General features: G+C 33.9%; 2 protein-coding genes and 1 pseudogene across 2 annotated transcripts; 1 reads left to right on the forward strand and 2 right to left on the reverse strand.

Moving 5' to 3' along the window:
- Positions 1–1,754: 1,754 nt before the first annotated feature.
- Positions 1,755–4,418, reverse strand: LOC113774196 (annotated as a pseudogene).
- Positions 4,419–9,955: 5,537 nt separating this feature from the next.
- LOC113775588 (uncharacterized membrane protein YjcL-like) lies at positions 9,956–12,187 on the reverse strand. The gene is made up of 4 exons (XM_027320531.1): positions 12,082–12,187; positions 11,611–11,849; positions 10,982–11,223; positions 9,956–10,452 (listed from the first exon to the last, which is right to left on the reverse strand). Exons 2-4 carry the CDS (start codon positions 11,816–11,818, stop codon positions 10,129–10,131), a joined length of 774 nt encoding a protein of 257 aa, XP_027176332.1. The 5' UTR covers positions 11,819–11,849; positions 12,082–12,187; the 3' UTR covers positions 9,956–10,128.
- Positions 12,188–17,031: 4,844 nt separating this feature from the next.
- Positions 17,032–21,773, forward strand: LOC113775681 (histone-lysine N-methyltransferase SUVR3). Its single transcript, XM_027320661.1, has 4 exons — positions 17,032–17,803; positions 19,314–19,712; positions 20,370–20,770; positions 21,505–21,773. Exons 1-2 carry the CDS (start codon positions 17,185–17,187, stop codon positions 19,700–19,702), a joined length of 1,008 nt encoding a protein of 335 aa, XP_027176462.1. The 5' UTR covers positions 17,032–17,184; the 3' UTR covers positions 19,703–19,712; positions 20,370–20,770; positions 21,505–21,773.
- Positions 21,774–22,525: the final 752 nt, after the last annotated feature.

A 22,525-nucleotide genomic window follows, 5' to 3' on the forward strand; every position in this document is an offset into this window, starting at 1 on the left:
CTATTTATATGTAAGGAAATGGTAAGAGTTAATAATGTTAATTAACGTTAATAATTACAAATGAAATAATCAAAAGCCAGAAAAGTTTTGAAATTACAATTCCCTTCCGTAGCAAACAAAAAAATTGTTCCAATGCACCCTTGTATTGACAGCGTGGGAAAGGTATGGCGAGGAATGAGAGGTAACCAAAAAAAAAAAAAAAAATTTGTTCCAACGCCCGCTTTTATTAAAAGCGCTCGGGTTCGAGCTTCGTTGCTAGCTGAAACACCGAATAATCTTGCAAATGACATGTCTTGGCCTTGGAATGGGGTGAATCTCCTCTTTTTGTTGACTTTTTTTCTTTTTAATCCAAAAAGCAACAAATCAAGTTTCTATTTACCAATTTGAATTGACCGAAAAATCGTGTTCATAGCAACTGGATCAGGGAAGACCAATGTTCCTTTAGATTTTGAAACTCAACACAGCCCGTATGGTATTTTTTCTGAACACAGCAGACTTTGTACATGACTACAAACCAAGCAAATGCTAGACCAATGCAAAAGTAACAACCAAAAAAAATTCAGAAAACACCTCTGTTGTAGCAATTATCGTGCCCTCGATAGATGCTAGGTAGTCTTTTTTTTTTTTGTCGACACGATAACTTTTCTATTTTACTCCTATTCCTACTCTATCATAAGGGAGAGGGAGTGGGTCCAAATGGACCAAGGGAGAACTCGAAGATGACTGAATCACCATCGAATCAAACGAATGCCTTTATATCCACTGGTGAAATTTTTAGAAAATTTTAGAGATGAATGCAAGTCAAGTGATTTGATCCTTTGACCTACATCCAAGAAGAATTTTACGACTCTTTCCGATGGCCAACTATCCTAAAGGTAGTTGGTCAGACACTAGGTAGTCAAGTGAGGAGAGGAGAATGTCAAACAGACTTGGCTCTCACCTATGACCTCCCATAAAACAGAATTATGCTAGTAAAACCGTGTGAAGAATCTTTTGTCAATTTTGGTTAGAATGACTTGTAAAAGAAATAGGATCAAAATCTAGATTGCTAGCTCAAAAAGAAGACAAAGAAGATTGATTTATTTAAGCAAATACAGCCAACTAGTAGTGTCAATTTATTCCTAAATTCTCAGTGTAAAGAAAAACAACACAGTGGCAATCTTGCATCTTTGATTCTCTATTTCACTGATACTCCTGATGGGCCATGGGCAAATTTTATTGCAATTCCAATAATGTAAGTTTGGATATCAAGTGAGGTGTTCAAGTGTGATATCCAAACTTGCATTATTGGAATTGCAGTAAAATTTGTCCATACTTGGGTTGTACTGGAAAGTAGCAAAAAGTAACTATTGGTTGGCAACAATTAAAACTAGATTTTACCAATGTTTAGCTGCCTGGATGAGCATTGCAAGGAGATGAAAATCTTTTGAGCATAACCTGCTGTGCATGAAGGTATCAAAACAAAGTACTTGACAATTTTAATTCTGTTTTACAAAGCATGCATATACCCATTATAACCTAGCAACATCAACAACATTCATCAGCAGCCTCGAGAGATATTACTGCAGCAATAAGTAAAACTGGGAAAAAAGATTGCAGAGTAATAAGCACTTAATGAACAATAATATAAGCTGAATAATAAGCATCTTTTGAAACCCATTTTACAAGGTAAAACTGGAAAAAAAAAAAAAAAAGGAATACAGTAAAGTACGTAGACGTTAAACATCTCAGAGTTATCAATCAGTAAAGACGTCCTAATTGTACAGCGCTTCTTCATCAGCCCCAGTGGCAGATGTTGAGAAAGGGTCAGATCCTGCAGCTCCTGAACTGGTCGCGGAGAATCGGAATTCTGCACCAATTCCTCTAGACTGCTGCAATGTATGGGCAAATGCTTCATACTTACGTATGTCAGCATCACTAACACTCCTACGAGCGAACTTCATTGATTCTTCAAAGTGGGCAGCCTCAATTTCAGAAATGTCATACGAACCATCATCTTCCATGGCCTCAGGATTATCTCCTCTCATCTTTCTCTCAATATCTATCTCGATATCCTGTCTGATAGCATATTTGCATGCACGTTGACATATTTCTGTAATATCAGCGCCGCTGAATCCTTCAGTGTGCTTGGCAAGTTCCCTCAAGTGTACATGATGAGAAACAGGAGATTTCCTAAGGCATGCCTTGAAAATTTGATGTCTGGAACCTTCATCAGGGAGAGGGATATAGATTAGTTGATCAAGACGGCCAGGCCGCAGAAGTGCAGGGTCAATAATATCAGGCCTGTTTGTCGCACCAATGATGAAAACAGTTTTCTTTGCATTCATTCCGTCCATCTCAGTCAGAAGTTGATTCAAAACTCTATCAGCAGCACCTCCAGCATCTCCTACACTACTACCTCTCTGAGTGGCAATTGAATCCAGTTCATCAAAGAAGAGCACACAAGGTGCAGATTGGCGAGCCTTGTCAAATAAATCTCTGACGTTGGCCTCAGCCTCTCCAAACCACATGCTAAGCAATTCGGGTCCCTTGATGCTTATGAAGTTGGCTTGACACTCATTGGCAATGGCCTTCGCCAGCAAAGTTTTGCCACAACCTGGTGGACCGTAGAAAAGAACTCCCTTTGATGGAGACATGCCAAACTTCTCGAACTTCTCAGGATGCTCCACTGGATATTGAACAGTCTCTTGGAGCTCTTGCTTCACATTCTCAAGGCCTCCAACATCGTCCCAGCTGACATTCGGAACTTCCACCAGAGTTTCACGCAGAGCAGAGGGATTTATTGTCCCTAGTGCACTCTGCAAGTGGTCATTCGTTACAGCCATTGAGTTGAGTATTTCTGCATCAATAGTCTCATCTTCTAGGTCAATCACATCCATCTTCTCCCTGATGCACTGTAGCGCAGCCTCAGTGCACAAAGCTGCTAAGTCAGCACCAACAAAACCATGAGTATTCTTGGAAATCTTTTCCAAATCCACGTCTTCAGCGAGCTTCATGTTCTTGGTATGAATATGAAGAACTTCCAGCCGTCCAACTTCATCTGGAACACCGATGTCTATTTCTCTATCAAATCTTCCAAACCGTCTCAAAGCAGGATCAATGCTATTGGGGCGGTTAGTAGCACCAATAACAATGACATGGGCACGGGATTTGAGCCCATCCATAAGGGTCAAGAGCTGCGAGACAATTCTTCTCTCAACTTCTCCCCCCGTCTTCTCTCGCTTAGGAGCAATGGAATCTATTTCATCAAGAAAGATAATTGATGGAGCATTCGTCTCAGCTTCCTCAAATGCTTTTCTAAGATTGCCTTCGCTTTCTCCTGCCATCTTTGACATTATTTCGGGTCCATTAATACAGAGGAAGAAAGCACCAGTTTCGTTAGCCACAGCTCTGGCTATCAAGGTCTTTCCAGTTCCTGGAGGACCGTAAAGCAGAATTCCCTTGGGGGGTTTGACGCCAATAGATTTAAAGAGCTGTGGATGCCTCAAAGGCAACTCCACAAGTTCACGAATTTGAGCCATCTGTTTACGAACTCCTCCAACATCATCATAACCGACCTCATCCAGCCGCTCCTCATCCTCCCGCCTCACAGGCTCTCCCTCAAAAAAGATCTCAGTATCAGGAGTAACAATACAGTACTCAGGAGGGTCAGTTTCAATGACCTTGAATTCGACGCTCCTCATTCCTCCCCTAACAAGAAAAAGGTCACCCTTCCTAACCGGACGATATGCCTCAGAGAAATAAGGCTGTAGATAAGCATCGAAAAGATTTCCAGTAATCCCTTCAATGGTGTCATCAATGGGTAGTATGTGAACTCTACTCCCATATTTCACATCAGGACATTCATGGACGGAAACCGCATCTCCAAGCCTAACCCTGAGGTTTGACCTGACAACCTTGTTCATCCGAATCCTTGGTTCTTCACAATTGACATCCGCAACGGCAATGCAGATTGTGTCTCTTCTTTTCTTCCCCTTGATCAAGATGGTATCTCCATGGAAAAACTTCAGCTTCTCCATGGTTTCCGGGTGCAGAGCCACCACAGAGCTATCATCATCGATTGCTTCATCAACCAGAAGCCTGTGTGGCGATTTCTTCCTCTCTAAAATCGCTGTACTGAAATCCCTCTTTGTTTGTTGATTACTCATGGCTGCTGTGCTAATTATCAGACTAATTCTGTTGAATTAAATTGGAGTGAAATATTTGATGGGATGGATCGATGCTATATATAGGCAATGGGGACTCCCTTTCCTTGTTGGAAAAGTAGTCCTTTCCGTTTCTAACTGGTGTTTCTGCAGCAGATCAGCTACACAGTCCTTCCAATTTTCAAATTCAGTGCCCAACTTGAAAAGGTTTTTCACTTTCCTTTTTCTAATCCTTTTTCCCGAAGTCTTTAGCATTCCTATTTTCTTTTCCATTGTGTATAGAGTTTCCTAGTGTTATCATTATTACTATTTTTACGAGTTTCCTTGGGAATTTCAGTTATTTGGAGGATTCCAACTAGTTCTACAATTTCAAGGCATTATTAACACAAAAAAAAAATCTATAGAAGTTTATGCCAAGTAACAAGTGTAGATGTGGGGCTCTTTTGCCCTTTATTTTGGGGTTTTTTTTAAAAATAAAAAAATGAAAAGGAAAATTCCCGTTATCATTGCGTTAGATCTTAATTTAGGTCAAATTTCATAAAAAAAACAGTTGTCGTATACAATTTGTAAGAATGCGCAATTACACATTTTATGATTGTTTATGCTAAAGTTAGGTATAAACCTAAAATTGGGACGAAACAAGTTAAATTTAACCAAACTTTGCTAATTAATTGCAAGTTACTAATTGATGTATCATTTGAGTTGTCTCTCGAATTATTAGTTGTAGCATCACTTGAATATACTACAAGTCTACAATAACGATTTTGACATATTGTTGATTTAATAAATTTAAAATTAATAGATTTGTCTAACTAAAAAGACTTCCCTAATAATTTTTTTGTTGGACAAAATATCTTTATTCAAAAATACCTTGTAAAATTACTAAGTTATAAAATAATTCAACCACTGTTCCAAAAAAATTAATAATACCACGTTAAAGTACTACGATCAATACTTTAGGGGTAAAATACAAAATCAAGGTAAATTCTGTAGTGTATTCACATATTTCAAAGACAGGTGTGGAAAGCAAATTATATGGCAAAGAAGCAGGCACGTGGAAAGGTAAAGAATATGTCAAAGAAACTGACATGTACGGATGATGAAAGGAATATGTTTACAAAAGCAAATGGTGACCTATAACAGGCACGGGCCGGTTTGGAAATGTTGTGTATGGCAGAAGCTGAAAATGTATTGGGGTGTCACGGAATTAACATATATATAATGGGTCTAGAAATAAAACACCGAAGAGAAAGGGTAAGCAGTACTAAACACAGCCATGCTTGGTTTTGAAGCAACATATGGACATTATTGAATAACGAGTTGAGAGCCTTTAAAAAGTGAAACTTCAGAAAATAAATGTTTGAAATATTAAGTTTTTTAATTATGTAATCTATTTTGATTATCGCTGTTCTAATATATAGTCATTTGGAGGATTTCTAGAGCTAAAGTACTAAATTCTTTTAGGACTTTTAATAAATTTGAGTTATTTTTCTTTTGGTTTCTCACTTTTCTAACAACTTTTATCTAACCTACTAAATTTGAATTATTGAAATTGATTTTAATTGTTATATTAGTAAAATATTAACATTTGTGGAAACTGGGTTCATGGGAAGACAGATTGTTGCATGTTTCATATTTAATTGAATACAAATATCTCTACTTTACATAAAGCGTCCAAGACTGAGGAATAGTGGATTCCAATTGATTCTCCCGATTATGGGTATTACATCAACAAAATACTATCTATTTATGGGCATTTTACTCTGAATAACTACAATTATGTAAAATAAATAAATGTTTATAACTAAAATTGAAAAACTGTTACACTAATATTTTTGTGAAAGGTAAACTGATTGTCCTGTATTTAGCATAAACTGATTTTGAAAGTAAAAAACAAATTGCCCATAACATACTTGCTCTTTATAATTTTTTTTGCATTATATCAACAAAATACTAGCTATTTATGGACATTTTACTCTGAATCGTTACATTTATGTAAAATACATAAATGTTTGTAACTAAAATTGAAAAAGTGTTACACTAATATTTTTACAAAAAGGAAACTAGTAAATTTTGTATTTAAAAATTTTTAAATATGTGAAAGTAAAAAAATTTTTGCCCATAACATACTAGCTCTTTATGAGTTTTTTGCATTACATCAACAAAATACTAATTATTTATGGGTATTTTACTCTGAATCATTATATTTATGTAAAATACATAAATGTTTGTAACTAAAATTGAAAAAGTATTATACTTATATTTTTACAAAAGGGAAACTGGTAGATTTTGTATTTAACATAATTTAAATATGTGAAAGTAAAAAAGATTGCGCCCATAACATACCAGCTCTTTATGAATTTTTTGCATTACATTAACAAAATACTAGCTATTTATGGGTATTTTATTCTGAATCACTACATTTATGTAAAATAAATAAATGTTTGTAACTAAAATTGAAAAGGTATTATACATATATTTTTACGAAAGAGAAACTGGTAAAATTTGTATTTAACATAAATTAAATATGTTAAAACAACATTACAGGTGATTTTATTAGTTACTTAATTTGTTGGTAAGAAACAAGGTTTTTTTTTTTGCAAAATTTGTTCATTAGATTTTTTCAAATAATTAGGATATAAAGGTAAATTTTCACAATCTTTTATTAGCAATAGACCCCAATTTCTTCCTAAGCAGTGACGAAATCAATATTTTTTCCTTGGAGGGGGGGCCAAAATGATTGACAAATAAAATTATTTTAATATGTTATATTCAAAATAATTTTCATCTATTTAAATATATGGCATCCTAAAATATCAAATTTTAATTTTAATTATAAAGGTATGTCTATTTAATAAATATATAATATAGTCATAACAAAAATTAAGACAAGAAATAACATTTGATTAAATATTTTATAGGAAAAAATGCACTTTTCATCCTCAAAGTTTCACCCCAAACATATAGCATCCTCAAAGTTTCGTAATTTTGGCCAATTAAGGACAATTGACGGGAAATGAAGAATTGATCGTTAGAACTAGGGGTGTGCATCGAATTCGAATTCGGTAATTCGGAAGTTTGAATTCGGAATTTTTCGAAATTTTGGTACCTGGTAATTCGACCGAATTCGATTTCGAATTCACCAATTCCGAATTCGAATTCGTACCGAATTCAATTCGGAATTCGGTAAATTCCGATTTCACCGATTTCACCGAATTCGGAAAAATTTATATATTATTATATAATATAAAATTTATAATAATATATAATATTATATAAATTTTATATTATATTATATTATATTTTATAAATTTTATAAATTTTATATTATATTATATAGTATAAATTTTATATTACATGTATAAAAAATATATTTATATCTTAAAAACGAATTTGAAATCGAAATCGGAATTCGAATTCCGATTTCGAATTGTGAATTCGAAATCGGAAATTCCGATTTGAAAAACTCCATTACCGAATTCGAACCAAATTCGAAATATATGAATTCGGAAAATCCGAATTCGATTCCGATTTCCGATTTACCGATTTCGAAAATTCCGAATTCAATTCGAATTCGGTCGGTAAATCGGAATTTTTCGATTTTGCACACCCCTAGTTAGAACCAACGATTTTATCCAACAAAAAACGGGTAAAATCGAATAGAGCCATTTTTACGAAAGGGAAACTAGTAAATTTTATATTAAACAAATTTTAAATATGTGAAAGTAAAAAATTTTTGCCCATAACATACCAGCTCTTTATGAGTTTTTTGCATTACATCAACAAAATACTAACTATTTATGGGTATTTTATTCTGAATTATTACATTTATATAAAATACATATATGTTTGTAACTAAAATTGAAAAAGTATTATACTTATACTTTTACGAAAGGAAAACTAGTAGATTTTGCATTTAACAAATTTTAAATATTTGAAAGTAAAAAAGATTGCGCCCATAATATACCAGCTCTTTATGGATTTTTTTGCATTACATCAACAAAATACTAGCTATTTATGGGCATTTTACTCTGAATCACTACATTTACATAAAATACATAAATGTTTGTAACTAAAATTGAAAAAGTAATATACTTATATTTTTACAAAAGAGAAACTGGTAAAATTTGTATTTAACATAAATTAAATATGTTAAAGCAATATTAAAGGTGATTTTATTAGTTACTTAATTTGTTGGTAAGAAACAAGGTTTCTTTTGCAAAATTTGTTCATTGGATATTTTTTTCAAATAATTAGGATATAAAGGTAAATTTTCACAATCTTTTGTTAGCAATAGACCCCAATTTCCTCTTAGGCAGTGACGAAACCAAGATTTTTTCCTTGATGGAAGGGCCAAAATGATTGATAAATAAAATTATTTTAATATGTTATGTTCAAAATAATTTTCATCTATTTAAATATATGACATCCTAAAATATCAAATATTAACTTTAATTATAAAGGTATGTCTATTTAATAAATATGTAGCATAGTCATAACTAAAATTAAGACAAGAAATAACATTTGATTAAATATCTTATACGAAAAAATGCACTTTTCATTCTCAAAATTTGGGTGGTTGGCCAATTTCATCCTCAAAATTTCACCCCAAACATATTGCATCCTCAAAGTTTCGTAATTTTTGCCAATTAAGGACAATTGACGGGAAATGAAGAATTAATTATTAGAACCAACGATTTTACCCAACAAAAAATGGGTAAAACCGAATAGAGCCATTTTTAACAGAACAATTGCAACGGACAAAAAACTCAATTCTTCTCCTTCTTCGCTCTGCCTTTCTGTAACCCCAAAATTTTTTTGCCAATCTTTAAAATTTTAACAACCGTTATACAACTTTCAAAACAAATAAATTCATTCTAAATTTTTATTTGGGATTATTTCATAAACCAAATCGCGGTCACTTTGTGTAAAGTATCACTTTCCCAAAAAAGACCAGCTCTTTATGGCTTTCCTCCATTATAAGAACAGAATACCCATTTTTTCATAACTAAATTTATTTATCGAATAAAATAAAAATAAATCCATTTTCTAATAAAAAATCAGCTCTTTATGACTTTCCTATATTATAAGAACAGAGTACCCATTTTTCCATAAACAAATTTATTTATCAGATAAAATAATAATAAACCCGTTTTTTCAATAAAACACCAACTCTTTATGACTTTCCTCCATTAGAAGAACAGAGTACCCATTTTGACGGCAAAAAGAAATTTGTTTATCGGATAAAATAAAAATAAACTCATTCTCCAAGCTGGTGTATTTGCCATCACCGGGAAGAGAATGAACATGGCGTGTCGCGAACTGCCTTGTTCCTCTTTGGGTGAAGGCTGCTAGTTAGAAATTCAATTCCTTTGAATGCGTTTTTTCCTTTCCCCCCCTTCTTTTTTCCTCTCTTTCGCGGACGAAATTTGAAAAATCTGATTTCGCTGATGGGTTGAAGTGCTCGGCTCTCCTTGTTTGATTAATGCGCTAGGGCCTTGGTATTTTTTGCTTGTCATGGCCCACCAACTCTCTCTCTCTCGAGATTGTAATGGGAGGTAGGATATGAATGTTTGATTTTTTTTTTTTTATATATATATTAAGCCTGTGGAAGTTTCTAGGGGCGGCTGCCTTTAGCGTACAATAATGCATACCTTAGTGTACAATCTGCAGTGAAGCTGCCAAAAAAGTGCAAGTCGACTATCCCTGTGGTAAGACTTGGATATGGTGCAGCATCTGATTTTAATGCGCAATTTACAAGAGCGGAAGCTTTTTGTCATCACATTTGAAACTACAGAGTAACATAGGGATGCTCTTAGGTACCATAGAAAACAATTAATATAAAGGCCGCAGAGAAAACAAGTGTTTCAAGTAGAATTCCAAACGCAAGTCCTAAAAATGTTGCAATGGATATCCCAGCTAGAATCCGGGGAACAACCAAAGAGTCCCATTCTTTGTTTGGCCTTGGCCATGAGAAAACAAGTTACAAGTGTTTAAGAACTAGAATTCCAAACCCAATTCCTAAAAATGTTGCAATGGATACCCCAAATATTCCTGCTAGAATCCCGGGAACAACCAGAGAGTCCCATGCTTTGGCCTTGGCCATACCACATGCTGTTGTAGGACCTCCAATATTAGCATTTGATGCCAGAAGCAACAGCTTTAGATCGACGCAAAATAGTTTTCCTAGTCCGAGTATCAATATGAGATGGACGGTTACTTGAACAAATGCAAACATAAAAATGCTTGGAGCAGTATTGATGACATTCCATATGCTCCCTCCAGCGCCCACAACAGCAAAAAATACCTGTTCACAGTTTAACCCCAATTGGGAAAAAATAAAAATTAAAAGAAAGAAAAAGGAGTCATTGATTGAACAACTACGCAGAAGCAGCGGATTAATTATCCACAACATGGAACTAAATAAATCTGACCCTACTCACAAAATGAAGCAATTCATTGAGCTTATGACTTGGATGGGGCTTTTGAGTTTCACATTTAATGGCCTTAAACTGAGCCCTGGATAAAGTACATTGGAAGTTGGATCAAGTGACCGAGGAAGAACGTGTCTGAATAAAAAGTAATGACTTTGCAAATAATATGTCATTCAAAGGCAAGATGAAAAAAACACTTGCAGGACTGCATGTTTCCCCTTCTTTCAATATTGTGGAGCTCAAGAACACTTGTTGCTCATATTAGAAGTTACATCTCCTTCCAGAGAACCAAAAGCATTTCTCAATGGAGTATTGACATTCATAGGTTGGTTAATGTTTCAAGCAATAATCCAAGGAGGTATGCAAGAAAAAGGAGACTACTTAGAGCAGCTTTATGTTTACCTGCATTAAGACCACAGCAATGGCATCAGCAGTAGGTGCGATGGGGCGAAAATAACCAGGGAAAGAAGTTGCTAAAATCACAACAATTGTGGTGATTACAGGAAGATCACAATTTTGAATTCCAAAAAATCTGGTAAGAGAAGTGGAAGCCTTGCATATAGCGAAGGAAACAGCCAGTGATGTACCCATCTGCAGCACTGGTAATTTGCTTGCAGAATCGGACGGCAAATCTGTAGTAGCATCTGCCACAAAAATAGCAGTGACAAAAAGAATCATTCTAGCATTGATGTTAGGGACATCATATTGGGTTAGAGAAAATATGAAATGAATAGAAAATGACGAGGTTCCACTTCATATGATGATGATAAATCCAGAGGAATGTAGCAACAGTCAGCATACAGAAGTTTTTTTTTTGTAAAAAGAACTACTCATTCACTTTTAAGATCAAACTATACGTAAGTATAAGGTCTTCCAGTCTCAAGCCTCATCACATAAATCACCATGTAATACAATCTGTTTTGATAAAGAATGTTACGAATCAAGACATCTAAATTAATTAAGCAAGTAAACTGCGAATATAAATTTTCACAAAACTCCATCTTAGCATAGTCCATTTTGAAAAATTATACCTAATAGTGGACTCCCTTCGGATGCAGGCTGAAGCTCAACAATTTCCTGTCCAGGATTTGAATCTTTTATTACGGAAACCTTGGTTCGACGAAATTTAACCCTTTGAGTGTTGGAAACTCTAACAAACTCCATGCTTTTTGCAAAACCCAGTCCATTTTCCCTACTCTTTAGACCTGTAAAAGCAGCCGGAACTGCTCCCGTCGCCATTTTATCTCCAAAGTCTGAACCTTTTCCCCTCCTAAACCATCAAAACAAAGGAACTCCATTACTTTTAGCCCAAAAATTTACCTTGCGCTCAATTAAACATGTAAAACCCATTAAATTCTGTAAAATGGTTTTTATTTGAAACTTAAAATCAAGCTTAAAACAATCAAATTCACAGAAACCTTCAACCCCACAAAAGAAGCTTGCATCAAAAATAACTTCAGCAGTAGAATTCAGCAAAGGACAGCTGCTGAGAAAAAACTTACCAGAATCTGAAAAAACTGTGCTAAATAGCTAATCAAAAAAATGTATGATTTTAAGACAAAGCCCCTCTTATTATGAAGCTTGATTCCGTTGGAGATGGAAGAATCAAGAGGGGAAAAAAGGACAGTAAAGTTTGGTGGTTGGAGGAGTTTTGAGAGGAGGAAAAATCAGCAACGGGTTTCAGACAAATTTGGAGGCTTGGACTGTACTTATATTATTCAGTAGAGTTGGAGGGAAGCTTTCCCGCACTTCTTTTGGCATTACAGGGGTGGATTTAAGGTGGGGGCAGTGGGGCCTCCTTTAAATTCCTATAGTACTTGTACAATTTTAATATAATTTTAAGTGTGTCTCCAGAGTTTTTTTAGAAAGGATGTGAAAGAATTACGTGATTTTTTAAATTAGTTCATAAATTAAAATTCTAAAAAAATACGTGGGGCATAAATTCTATTTAAAATAAGCTAAAAAAAATCTTTTTATTTTAACTAGCAAGTACCAATCATATCATTTACTTTCTTTGGACCCTACTTCCCAATTTCCCTTCCCTCCTCTGGTCCCTCATTTTCCCCTTACAATCGAGAGCCACTACCTTCCACAACCAAGCAGCTAGCTACTCTTTCTCTTGATCAATTCATCCAATCATATCATTCACTTCCTTCATCCCCACTTCCCAATTTCCCTTCCCTCCACTGGTCCCCCATTTTCCTCCACAACCGAGAGTCATTCTTACTTCCACAACCAAATTAGTTATCAAAATATAAAACTCAAAGTGAGCAATTGTAAATAGTTTAATTTGTTTTTGAAATAAAATTATTATTACATTAATAATTTTGAATTTGTCTTTTTATGTTTTTCATGGAATATATGCATCATTTGTACTTGTTGGTGATTTTTTTTTTTTTTTGCTTAAAAAACTAGAAAAAGAGTAGGTAAAAGATTTTAGTGTTGCTTTGCCCCCACTAAGAATTTTTTCTGGCTCCGCCCCTGTTTGGTAAGAATTTTAACCGAAAAAAGTCCTTGCCCTCGCAGAGTATATGATGGCTTCAATTTTTGGTGAAGTATTGTCCTTTTCCTTGCTATAAGCCTCTTAATAGTGTCAATCTTTCTACTTCTTGCTAAAGTTGTTGTCGCTAATACCCTTTTTTGTTGTAGTGAACGAAGGAAAACTATAAAGAATTGGTGTTTTATTGAAAAATATATTTATTTTTTCAACCAATAAATAAATTTATTTATGAAAAAATGGGTACTTTGTTCTTATAATAGAGGAAAACTATAAAGAGTTGGTGTTTTATTGAAAAAACAGGTTCATTTTTATTTTATTCGATAAATAATATTTTTTTAGAAAAATGGGTACTATATTCTTATAATGGAGGAAAGTCATAAAGAACTAGTTTTTTATTGAAAAAAGAGTTTATTTTTATTTTATTTGATAAACAAATTTGTTTATGGCAAAATGAATACTCTTTTCTTATAAGGGAAGAAAGCCATAAAGAGCTGATGTTTTATTGAGAAACGGGCTTATTTTTATTTTTTCGATAAATAAATTTTTTTATTTGATAAATAAATTTGTTTATGGCAAAATGGGTGCACAATTCTTATAATAGAGGAAAGGCATAAAGAGTTAGAATTTTATTGAAAAACGGGTTTATTTTTATTTTATCCGATAAATAATTTTTTTTTAGGAAAAGGGGTACTTTGTTCTTATAATGGAGGAAAGCGATAAAGAATTGATTTTTTATTGGAAAACGGGTTTATTACAATTTTATTCCAGCCAACTGTGACCCATTTTCCCACTAACCTAAGGTAGACGGACTAAATCATTGAATTCGTTAACTACAGTCAAAATTAACACAGAAGCAACTGACTCAAATCACTCAATCCTTTATGGCTTATACCAAATTAATACTAGAAAGCTTATTTGAAATAACAATAAAATATTTTATAAATGATTAAAACTTAGTACATTAGTTAGTAAGTACTCGTAACATACTTGTATAATGCATGATTATATGTATAATTTAATATTCTTTTGTACTTATATATTTTAAAATATTCTGTGAAAAATATTTTGACCTTTCACATAACCTTAGAAAATAATAAAATTTTATCGTATTATAAAATAATAATTTTATTTTATTATATTCATAGGTGTTAAATTATAAAAATTGTGATATAGAAACAAGTGATATTCTACGTGTAACTAGGAAGATTTGTTGTTATTGTTATCCAAACTTTCAAACTTTTCAAAAATTGAAAATGAATACAAACTTATGATAAGACAAAATTTTATTATATATTTTACAAGGTTACTTTTCATAGTATTTTAAAATATATAAATACAAAAAATATTAAATTATACCTATAATCATTTATTATACAGGTATATTATGAGTACTTACTAACTAAGATTTATCCCCACATTTGTATAGTTTGTTGTGACAATCAGGTTTATCCCTACATTTGTTTGAGTTTTGATTACAATAGATATAAGCTATTCCCTCCAAACCCCAAATTTTGAATTATAACATTCAACCAAAACATGCTCAAACTCTCAGGCTCGGTCATACAAGGACAGCTAGTGTGAATATCCGTACTACCCACGGTGCTTACATTATTAAAATTAATCAAAAGATTATACCATTTTAATTTGAAAAAAGTTAAAAAAAATTATACCAACATAATTAAAATTTAAGATTTATCTAACAATAGTTCAAAGTATGAAAAAAAACTGTAAATCATTCAAGAATTGTGTTTTTGCAAAAGATGGATCTTAAAATAATAATAATAATTTATATTATAAAATGAATGATATATGGATAGAAATAAATGTAATTGCATGTTTTTTTATTTTAAAATGAAATACTTACCAATATTATGCATTCGATTTGATAATCTTATATATATATGCATTATGAGAATATATATATATGTATATGTGTGTGTGAATTAACTACCTTTGAATTAATTTTTATTAAAAAAATTATTTATTTTTAATGCTTTTATAATTTGTGAATGATTGTGAGAGTAAAATATATTATGACAATAAGATACGTTGAATTGTGAAAATTGTAATTTAAACAGGCTCCTAAATTTTGGATATTTGACTTTCGTAGTTACGAATTTCTTAAATTAACGGTTAGTTATTACTCTAAGTGATATGATAAGTGTCAGTAATAAATGTGAGATGTGAATTGGAATTTGCAGATATCATTTTACAGGGGTGGTTATTATCCGTTAGTTAAAGTTTAGGAGTTTGAATTTTATGGGATAGTGGAAAAAACATGAGGGAAATGTGGAAAAAATATAAGCATGATTATAGGATTTGTAGGGCCGGTTACATGATTAGTTAAGAGATAAATATTTTTTAATTATAAAAATGTAAAATTCTATTAAAATAGCATCCAGACTTTTGATAATTTTGGAAGCTCCTTATCCAAAACCCCCTCAGCAATACATATAGATATAGATACTAAACGATAGTTATGATAGCGAAATAGTTTTTACCTGATATAACATGTTGTTGCACTTTTAGCGATCATTTGATTTATTGTTGGACCTATTCACCTAAATAAAATAACACCTAAAATTATGGAAGTAAGTTTCCTATCTAAAATAGTAAGTTAAGTGTAATAGATTAGTAACTTTTATACCTCAAAGGTAAATTGGAATAAATATTAAACTTAATTTTTAAATAAATAGATTACTACTTGATATCCCAAACTTACTTTTAAAAGAGTAAGTTTAGTTCAAATAACAGTAAGTTTTTATACATAAATAGTAATTCTTACTAATAACATGGCAATAAAAATGATTAAGGATCAAAATTTACCATTTTTTGGAATGCATGTACAATTTTTACATTAAAACCTTATCTCAAAGTAGTATTAGGAAGTTTATTTGAAATAATGATAAGATGTTTTTATTAATGATTAAAACTTAGTACCTTAGTTAGTAAGCACTCATAATATACCTTAGTAAGTTTAATTCAAGTAATAGTAAGTTTTTATACATAAATAGTAATTATTACTGATAACATAGCAAATTTGATTAATAATCAAGATTTATTGATTTATGGGACGCATGTACTATTTTACTTTAAAACTTATTTCAAACTAATATTAGGAAGTTTATTTGAAATAACGATAAGATGTTTTATCAATGATTAAAACTTAGTACCTTAGTTAGTAAGTACTCATAATATACTCGTATAATACATTATTATAGGTATAATTTAAAATTTGTTGTACTTATATATTTTAAAATACTATGAAAAATAGTATGAACTAAACCTACTCTCCAAAAAGTAAATTTCTGATATGCAGTAGTAATTTATTTTTAAAAAATTTAAGTTGCATATTTATTTCAATTTACGCTTGAACATACATCGATCGGTGCTCTTTGGATGCGTCCAAACTCCAGTGAATGTCTTTAAACTAAATTCTAATCAAAGTAGTATCCAAAATGTAATGATTCAGAGTAAAATGCTCATAAAACTTAGTACAAGGATAGCTAGTGTGAATATCCGTGCTATCCAAAATATTTATGTATTTTACATAAATATAATGATTCAGAGTAAAATGCCAATAAATAGATAGTATTTTGTTGATGTAATGCCCATAATCGGTGGCCCCAGGATGGCTTTGTTTAGTAATTAGTACTGCTTACGCTTCTTCACAAATGTTTTATTCTTAGGCCCTTTATATTTATGTTAATTCCGTGACATCCCAACACACTTTTAGCTTCTGCAGTACGCAACATTTCCAAATCCCGGTTATAGGTCACTACTTACTTTTGTAAAAATAACCCTTCTTGATCCGTACATGTCAGTTTCTTTGACATATTCTTTACCTTTCCACGTGCCTGCTTCTTTGCCATATGCTTTACTTTCCACACCTCTTCTTTGATTACTAAACATACTGCAGCAACATCCCAAAATCAATTCTATAGTTCCGCATGCATCTTGTAAAATACAAAGTAAACGACATCGCATTGAACCAATTTTGCCCTACTGCTTAAATTTCCCAAATTCCGAGTCCGTTCTGATGCTTTGAACCCAACGGCCATATTTCTACCGGAAAAAGAAGTTCCGTTATCTTCCCTGTTTTGCAATGAACAACAATAAACGGGAGAAAACAACCAACAACCAAAACGATAGCGCATTAATCCAGTGCGCCGAGCTCATACTTCCTTATCTCCACCCGGCCGATCTCGCCTCCACGTCATCAACCTGCAAAACCCTAAACAAGATCTCCAATTCCATCACTCTCAGAAGATCATCCGACGCTTCTCGGAGCTTGGAGAAGTTTCCGATCCCATTCATCAATTCAATCGACAATCAGAGCTACTCATACTTTATCTACAACCGGAATCAGATTCTCTCCACCGCCGTTCATCCGCGGCAGCCATGGGGTTATGACCCAGATACCAGACCCTATCTGATTAATCCGGGTCGTTGCTACGACCCGTTTCTTTTCCGGGTCGAGGGTGCGAAGGGGTGTAGGTGCGAGAGGGGATGTGATAGGAGCTCCGGGTGTCCGTGTTTGGATAATGTGGAATTCGGGGCTTGGGAGTGCGGGCCGGGTTGTCAGTGCGGGCCGGACTGTGGGAACCGGGTTAGTCAGAGTGGGATATTGGTCAAGCTGAAGATTGTGAAAGATAGGAGGACAGGTTGGGGTTTATATGCTGGTGAATTTATTCCCAAAGGGCAGTTCATCTGTGAATATGCAGGTAGTTTTTTTTTCCCCTTCTTTGTTTAAATAGAAATTTTAGTCTACTTGTCATTCATTCATTGTTTATCAATTTTTTCATGCAAAAGCTGAATAGAATTTTATTAATGTGAAGAAATTTACATCTATGTAAGCAAATTTGTGTATGTAATAGGGTTACTCATGTACAGCTGAAGTATGGAACAACGCTTGATATGGCCTAACGATTCTTTGGACATTTGGAATTTAAAACTAGAGGTGTCAGAAAAGTGACCATTACTTTTTGGTGGGGAAGATTTGTAAATTTGAGAAAAATCTTGAAAAGCCTTTGTATCTCTGATGGCTTCTACATCTGATATTGATTTCAACAGTCACAGGAGAATTTGGAACCACAGTCCTTGCAGGAAATATGAAATAACATCTCAAAATCTTAAGCAAAATCCTAGAGAAAGACATGGAAGACAGCAAAGACAAGTGTATTCACACTGAAGCCTCTTTACACCTAAGCTCTGATATTAAATTGTTGGAGTTCCCAGGAAGTTGTTTGGGAGACTTACACTTAAACTTGATTTGTTTTCTTTACTTGATATGCCTGTTTAGGAGCTATAATAAGTGCAGAAAATTTAAGGGGAAAGGATTCTGGTTAGCTTGTGGTAAATAAATGTTAGTGGGATGAGCATATTTTCGTAAATTGCAATTTGACTTTTTGGCATGATTTTGAACCTGGATGGTGCTCGTCTGGTTAATTACGGATTCTGCAGATTCTCTCCATATGCTGGAGAAAGGAAAACAGGAAATAAAGCAATCAAGGCATAACATCTAATCCCTCTAGCCATTGCATGGGTATTATGGAAGGAGAGGAATAACAACACTCTTGAGGAAATTGAGAGTCAAATTTGAAAGCAGTATTCCAGTCTTTTCATTTCATTTTTGTGAAGGAACTTCTATTTGGGGTTTCTCAGGCAACTATAAGATTATGCCTGTTCATCTCCTTTGAGTAAGTAAGAATTGATTCCTTTCTAGAGAGAGGAATAACAAAGTTATTATGTAATTCAGAGCCCCAATTTGAAACTTAGCGATGGAAATTTTGTTCTTATTTTCTCATCTATATCTTTTTGGACTAGAGTCCTTTCTCGTAGAAGTTATGCTGTTTGTTATTTTAACGAAGTTAAATTGTAGCAGTAAATTGCTGGCACTTGAATTTAAGGACTTGCAGTTACCAAATAATCTCAGACAAGTCATTAGTGCTGTAAGCTTACTGCTTTGGTAAATTTGTCCACTGGTTCTTATTCTTGCTTTATCCGCAATGTTCTAGCATTTCAAGAGTCCATTGTTGGGCTATGCTCTTCGTTTTTTTTTATAAATTGGTTGTTTACGCTGTTGATTCTTGTCATTTTGTTTCTTGGTCAAAGTCTGCAATTTCTGTATTGGACTCTTTTGAAGAGTTGATGACATTATTTTACTTTTGCTCTCTTCAGCACATCCTTTGATGCATAATTGATTTTTCTATATGGTGTTATTTTGTGCAATAGGAGAACTATTGGTAACTAAAGAAGCACAATCAAGGCAGCAAATATATGATCAACTTGCATCAAGTGGCCAGCTGTCTCCTGCTCTTCTGGTCGTGAAGGAACATCTTCCATCTAGAGATGTGTGTATGAGGATAAATGTTGATGCCACTAGAGTTGGAAACGTAGCTAGATTCATCAACCATTCTTGTGATGGTGGGAACCTTGATACAATAATATTGCGAAGCACTGGATCTGTACTTCCTCGCGTATGCTTTTTTTCTTCCAGAGATATAAAAAACAATGAAGAGCTTAAATTTAGTTATGGGGATATCAGGCTTAAGAAGCAAGGACTGCCTTGTTTCTGTAGTAGCTCTTGTTGCTTTGGTGTCCTGCCTTCAGAAAATACATGACTTGGGACAGGTAAAGAACATGTTAGCATACAATATGGTAGCATAGTACTCCATATGGTAGTTTGATGCTTTTTGATGTTAGAATGCTTCTATTCCATGAACTTTTGAGATAAAATAGTGTGATAATGTGTTCAGTTAATGACTTCACAAGTCTTAGTGACATCTGTTATTTGATTAGGACCCCAGAACACACACAGACATGTATTCCCCTTCTGTTTGAAATCAAGTTGCTACTTTCCCCCTTAAGGCCTCACAGAAGAATATCCTAATTTATGTTATTAGGGCACATTTAGATTCCTTCATATGTTGAGATGCAAGGTAGCTGCTATATTTCTAAAAATTCTTTTTCTGGTTCATTTTTATGCAATTTTTTGACAAGACCACATTTTAGATATCACCTAGGGCCTCACAGAAAATAGAATTATATAATTAGGACAAACCTTGTGGAAAATCATTGTGATTTGGCCTTAAGAAACATTAGAGCAGGCCAATGATTACTAGCCCAAGTTAATAAAAATAAGGAAATGCAGCACAAAAGACACTCTTATTATGTATATTTTGATTCCATAGACATTCTTATTATTTATATTTTGAATAGTATAAAATAGCGCACACCCTATTTAAAATTCACAACTTGACTACTTTTCCTCCTCCAACACTGTTCAAGGGCACAAAAAGAGAGAGCGCAAGAATGCTCAGTTGAGACTGGAGTGTGAAGAAGAAAATCAAGAGAAGAAATGGCAGAGAGCAAGGAAGTAGATGTTAAGCTTGTTGCAAACAAGTTCAAGGAGAGGCAGTAATTGAAGGCAGCAGCTCAATCAGACCAGGACTAGAAGGAGCGATCACCAGTATCCCTCTTTAAGCCAGGGGAATTGAGTTCCTGGTCCTTTTATAGGGCTGGTATTGCTGAGTTCATGGCCACCCTTCTGTTCTTGTACATCACTGTCTTGACTGTTCTGGGGGTTGGCAGTACACCAAACAAGTGAGCTTCTGTTGGTATTCAATGGATTGCTCGGGCTTTCAGCAATATGATCTTTGCACTTGTCTACTGCACTGCTGGTGTCTCAGGTTTGTCTCCACTTCTCCATCTTTTTCTTCCTTTTCATTTCCTATTCCATCAGCCGTTTAATCCTGTTTTGCATTGTTTAGTAGATCTTGAGAGGTGTCTTCTGAGTATTTTTCCTTCTTGTTGCTTTAATTCTTCCTTCTTAGCATGTCTACTATCCTGGACAGTAGTTTCTTCCTGCATGTTTTGGGAGAAAATTTTCATTTAGTTTGGGGTGCCATGTTTCCCATCTATCCACAGTTGATTAAGGTGTAGCACTGGTTTTTCTGCTTTCATATTATTGCCATGCTCTCTAGACTCAGAATGGTTACTATATCTATTCTGGTGTGCGCCAGTTTTTGGTGATTTTAATGTGGGAAAGAGGGATAGTTTTGGATTTTCTTTTCAAGAGATGTTATCCTACTGCTTCCTTTCCGGGTCTGCACCAATTTATTAGTGATTTTTGTTTAAAGAACAGGTATTATTGGTGTTATCTTGGTTCTTCTTTTCAAGCAATGTTATTCTACTGTTAGATAACTGTTGATGTAGAAATTGTTTCTTCAACCCCTTAAAATGTTGCTCTAGAATTCGATTTCCCTGGGCCGCTTCATCCTTTTATCTTTCAACCTAAAGCTGAAAGTTTTCTCCTTATTCCCGTGGTCGGCTTGTAGATCTATTTTTTTTTCCTATCTCTCTCTCTCTTTTTTTGGCCTTTCTCCTCATCTGTGCTAATGTTCTGTATTTGATACTGAAACAGGAGTACACATTAACCCAGCCGTGAGTTTTGGCCTTCATCTGAGCAGCTGCGGGTCAATCTTTGTTATAAGGACTTCTAGAAAGAGGACTAAAATCTACACGTCTAGCTCACGAAGAAGACAAAAAAGTCTTCTCTAGCCAAAATTAATTCAAAAGTAACTTCAATGTATGCTTAATCATTTAATTGACGAAATAAACACGAGTATTCTGAATCAGTCAACGTAAAGTAAATATCATAACTTCAGTTTAATATGACATGATGAGCTTGGAAATGATAGACATTCAATAATTGTTGGGCCTTGGGTCATACACTAAATTTGAAAGATTTCTTGTTGAGAGTTGTACCATTTTCTGTTTTGGGCTGCTCTTCCTTTGGGCTTTTTCTTCTAATACTAGAGGGGCGCGACGTCGCGCGGGAGTTCAGAGCCTATTGTTGAGGGTTGTTGGTAATTAAAGTTGAGTGAATAGTCCAAAAGGTCACTAAACTATTAAAAATGGCACCTGTTGGTTACCAAACTTTTTTTTGTGGCCGAAAAGGTCACTAAACTCATAAAATCTCTTCAGCGGAGTTATTTCACCGAATTTCAGCGATTTCTCATCCGGTGGCATGGGCAATGTGAAGCGGAGGAATATAGTAAAGGGGCAAAAATGTCAAACAAAATATGGTCAACTTTTTTTTCCCTCGCAAGCCATGCCCTTAGATCTAGAACTTCGTTGAGTTCTCTTTTCATTTGTTGAGAGACAAATCTTCTTTCATCTATTCAAGAGAAAATCTCCTTCCATTTCATCTTGTCCAATGACCCATGGCAAGACGCAATAACCCGATCCCATTCTGCAAGTGTGGAACTAGAACCATTTTGAAGACCTCATGGACAGAAAGAAATCCAGCGCAAAGATATATTGAATATGGTCAAGATCAGGTAAGATAATTATTACTAAATGGTTATTTGTGTTATTACAAGATGGATAAAATGTAAATATTTGTTGCTGCAGGTTAGAGGGTGTGGGTTTTGGGACTGGTA

Source organism: Coffea eugenioides, chromosome 6 (genome assembly GCF_003713205.1).
Source record: "Coffea eugenioides isolate CCC68of chromosome 6, Ceug_1.0, whole genome shotgun sequence".
Classification (NCBI taxonomy): Eukaryota; Viridiplantae; Streptophyta; class Magnoliopsida; order Gentianales; family Rubiaceae; genus Coffea; species Coffea eugenioides.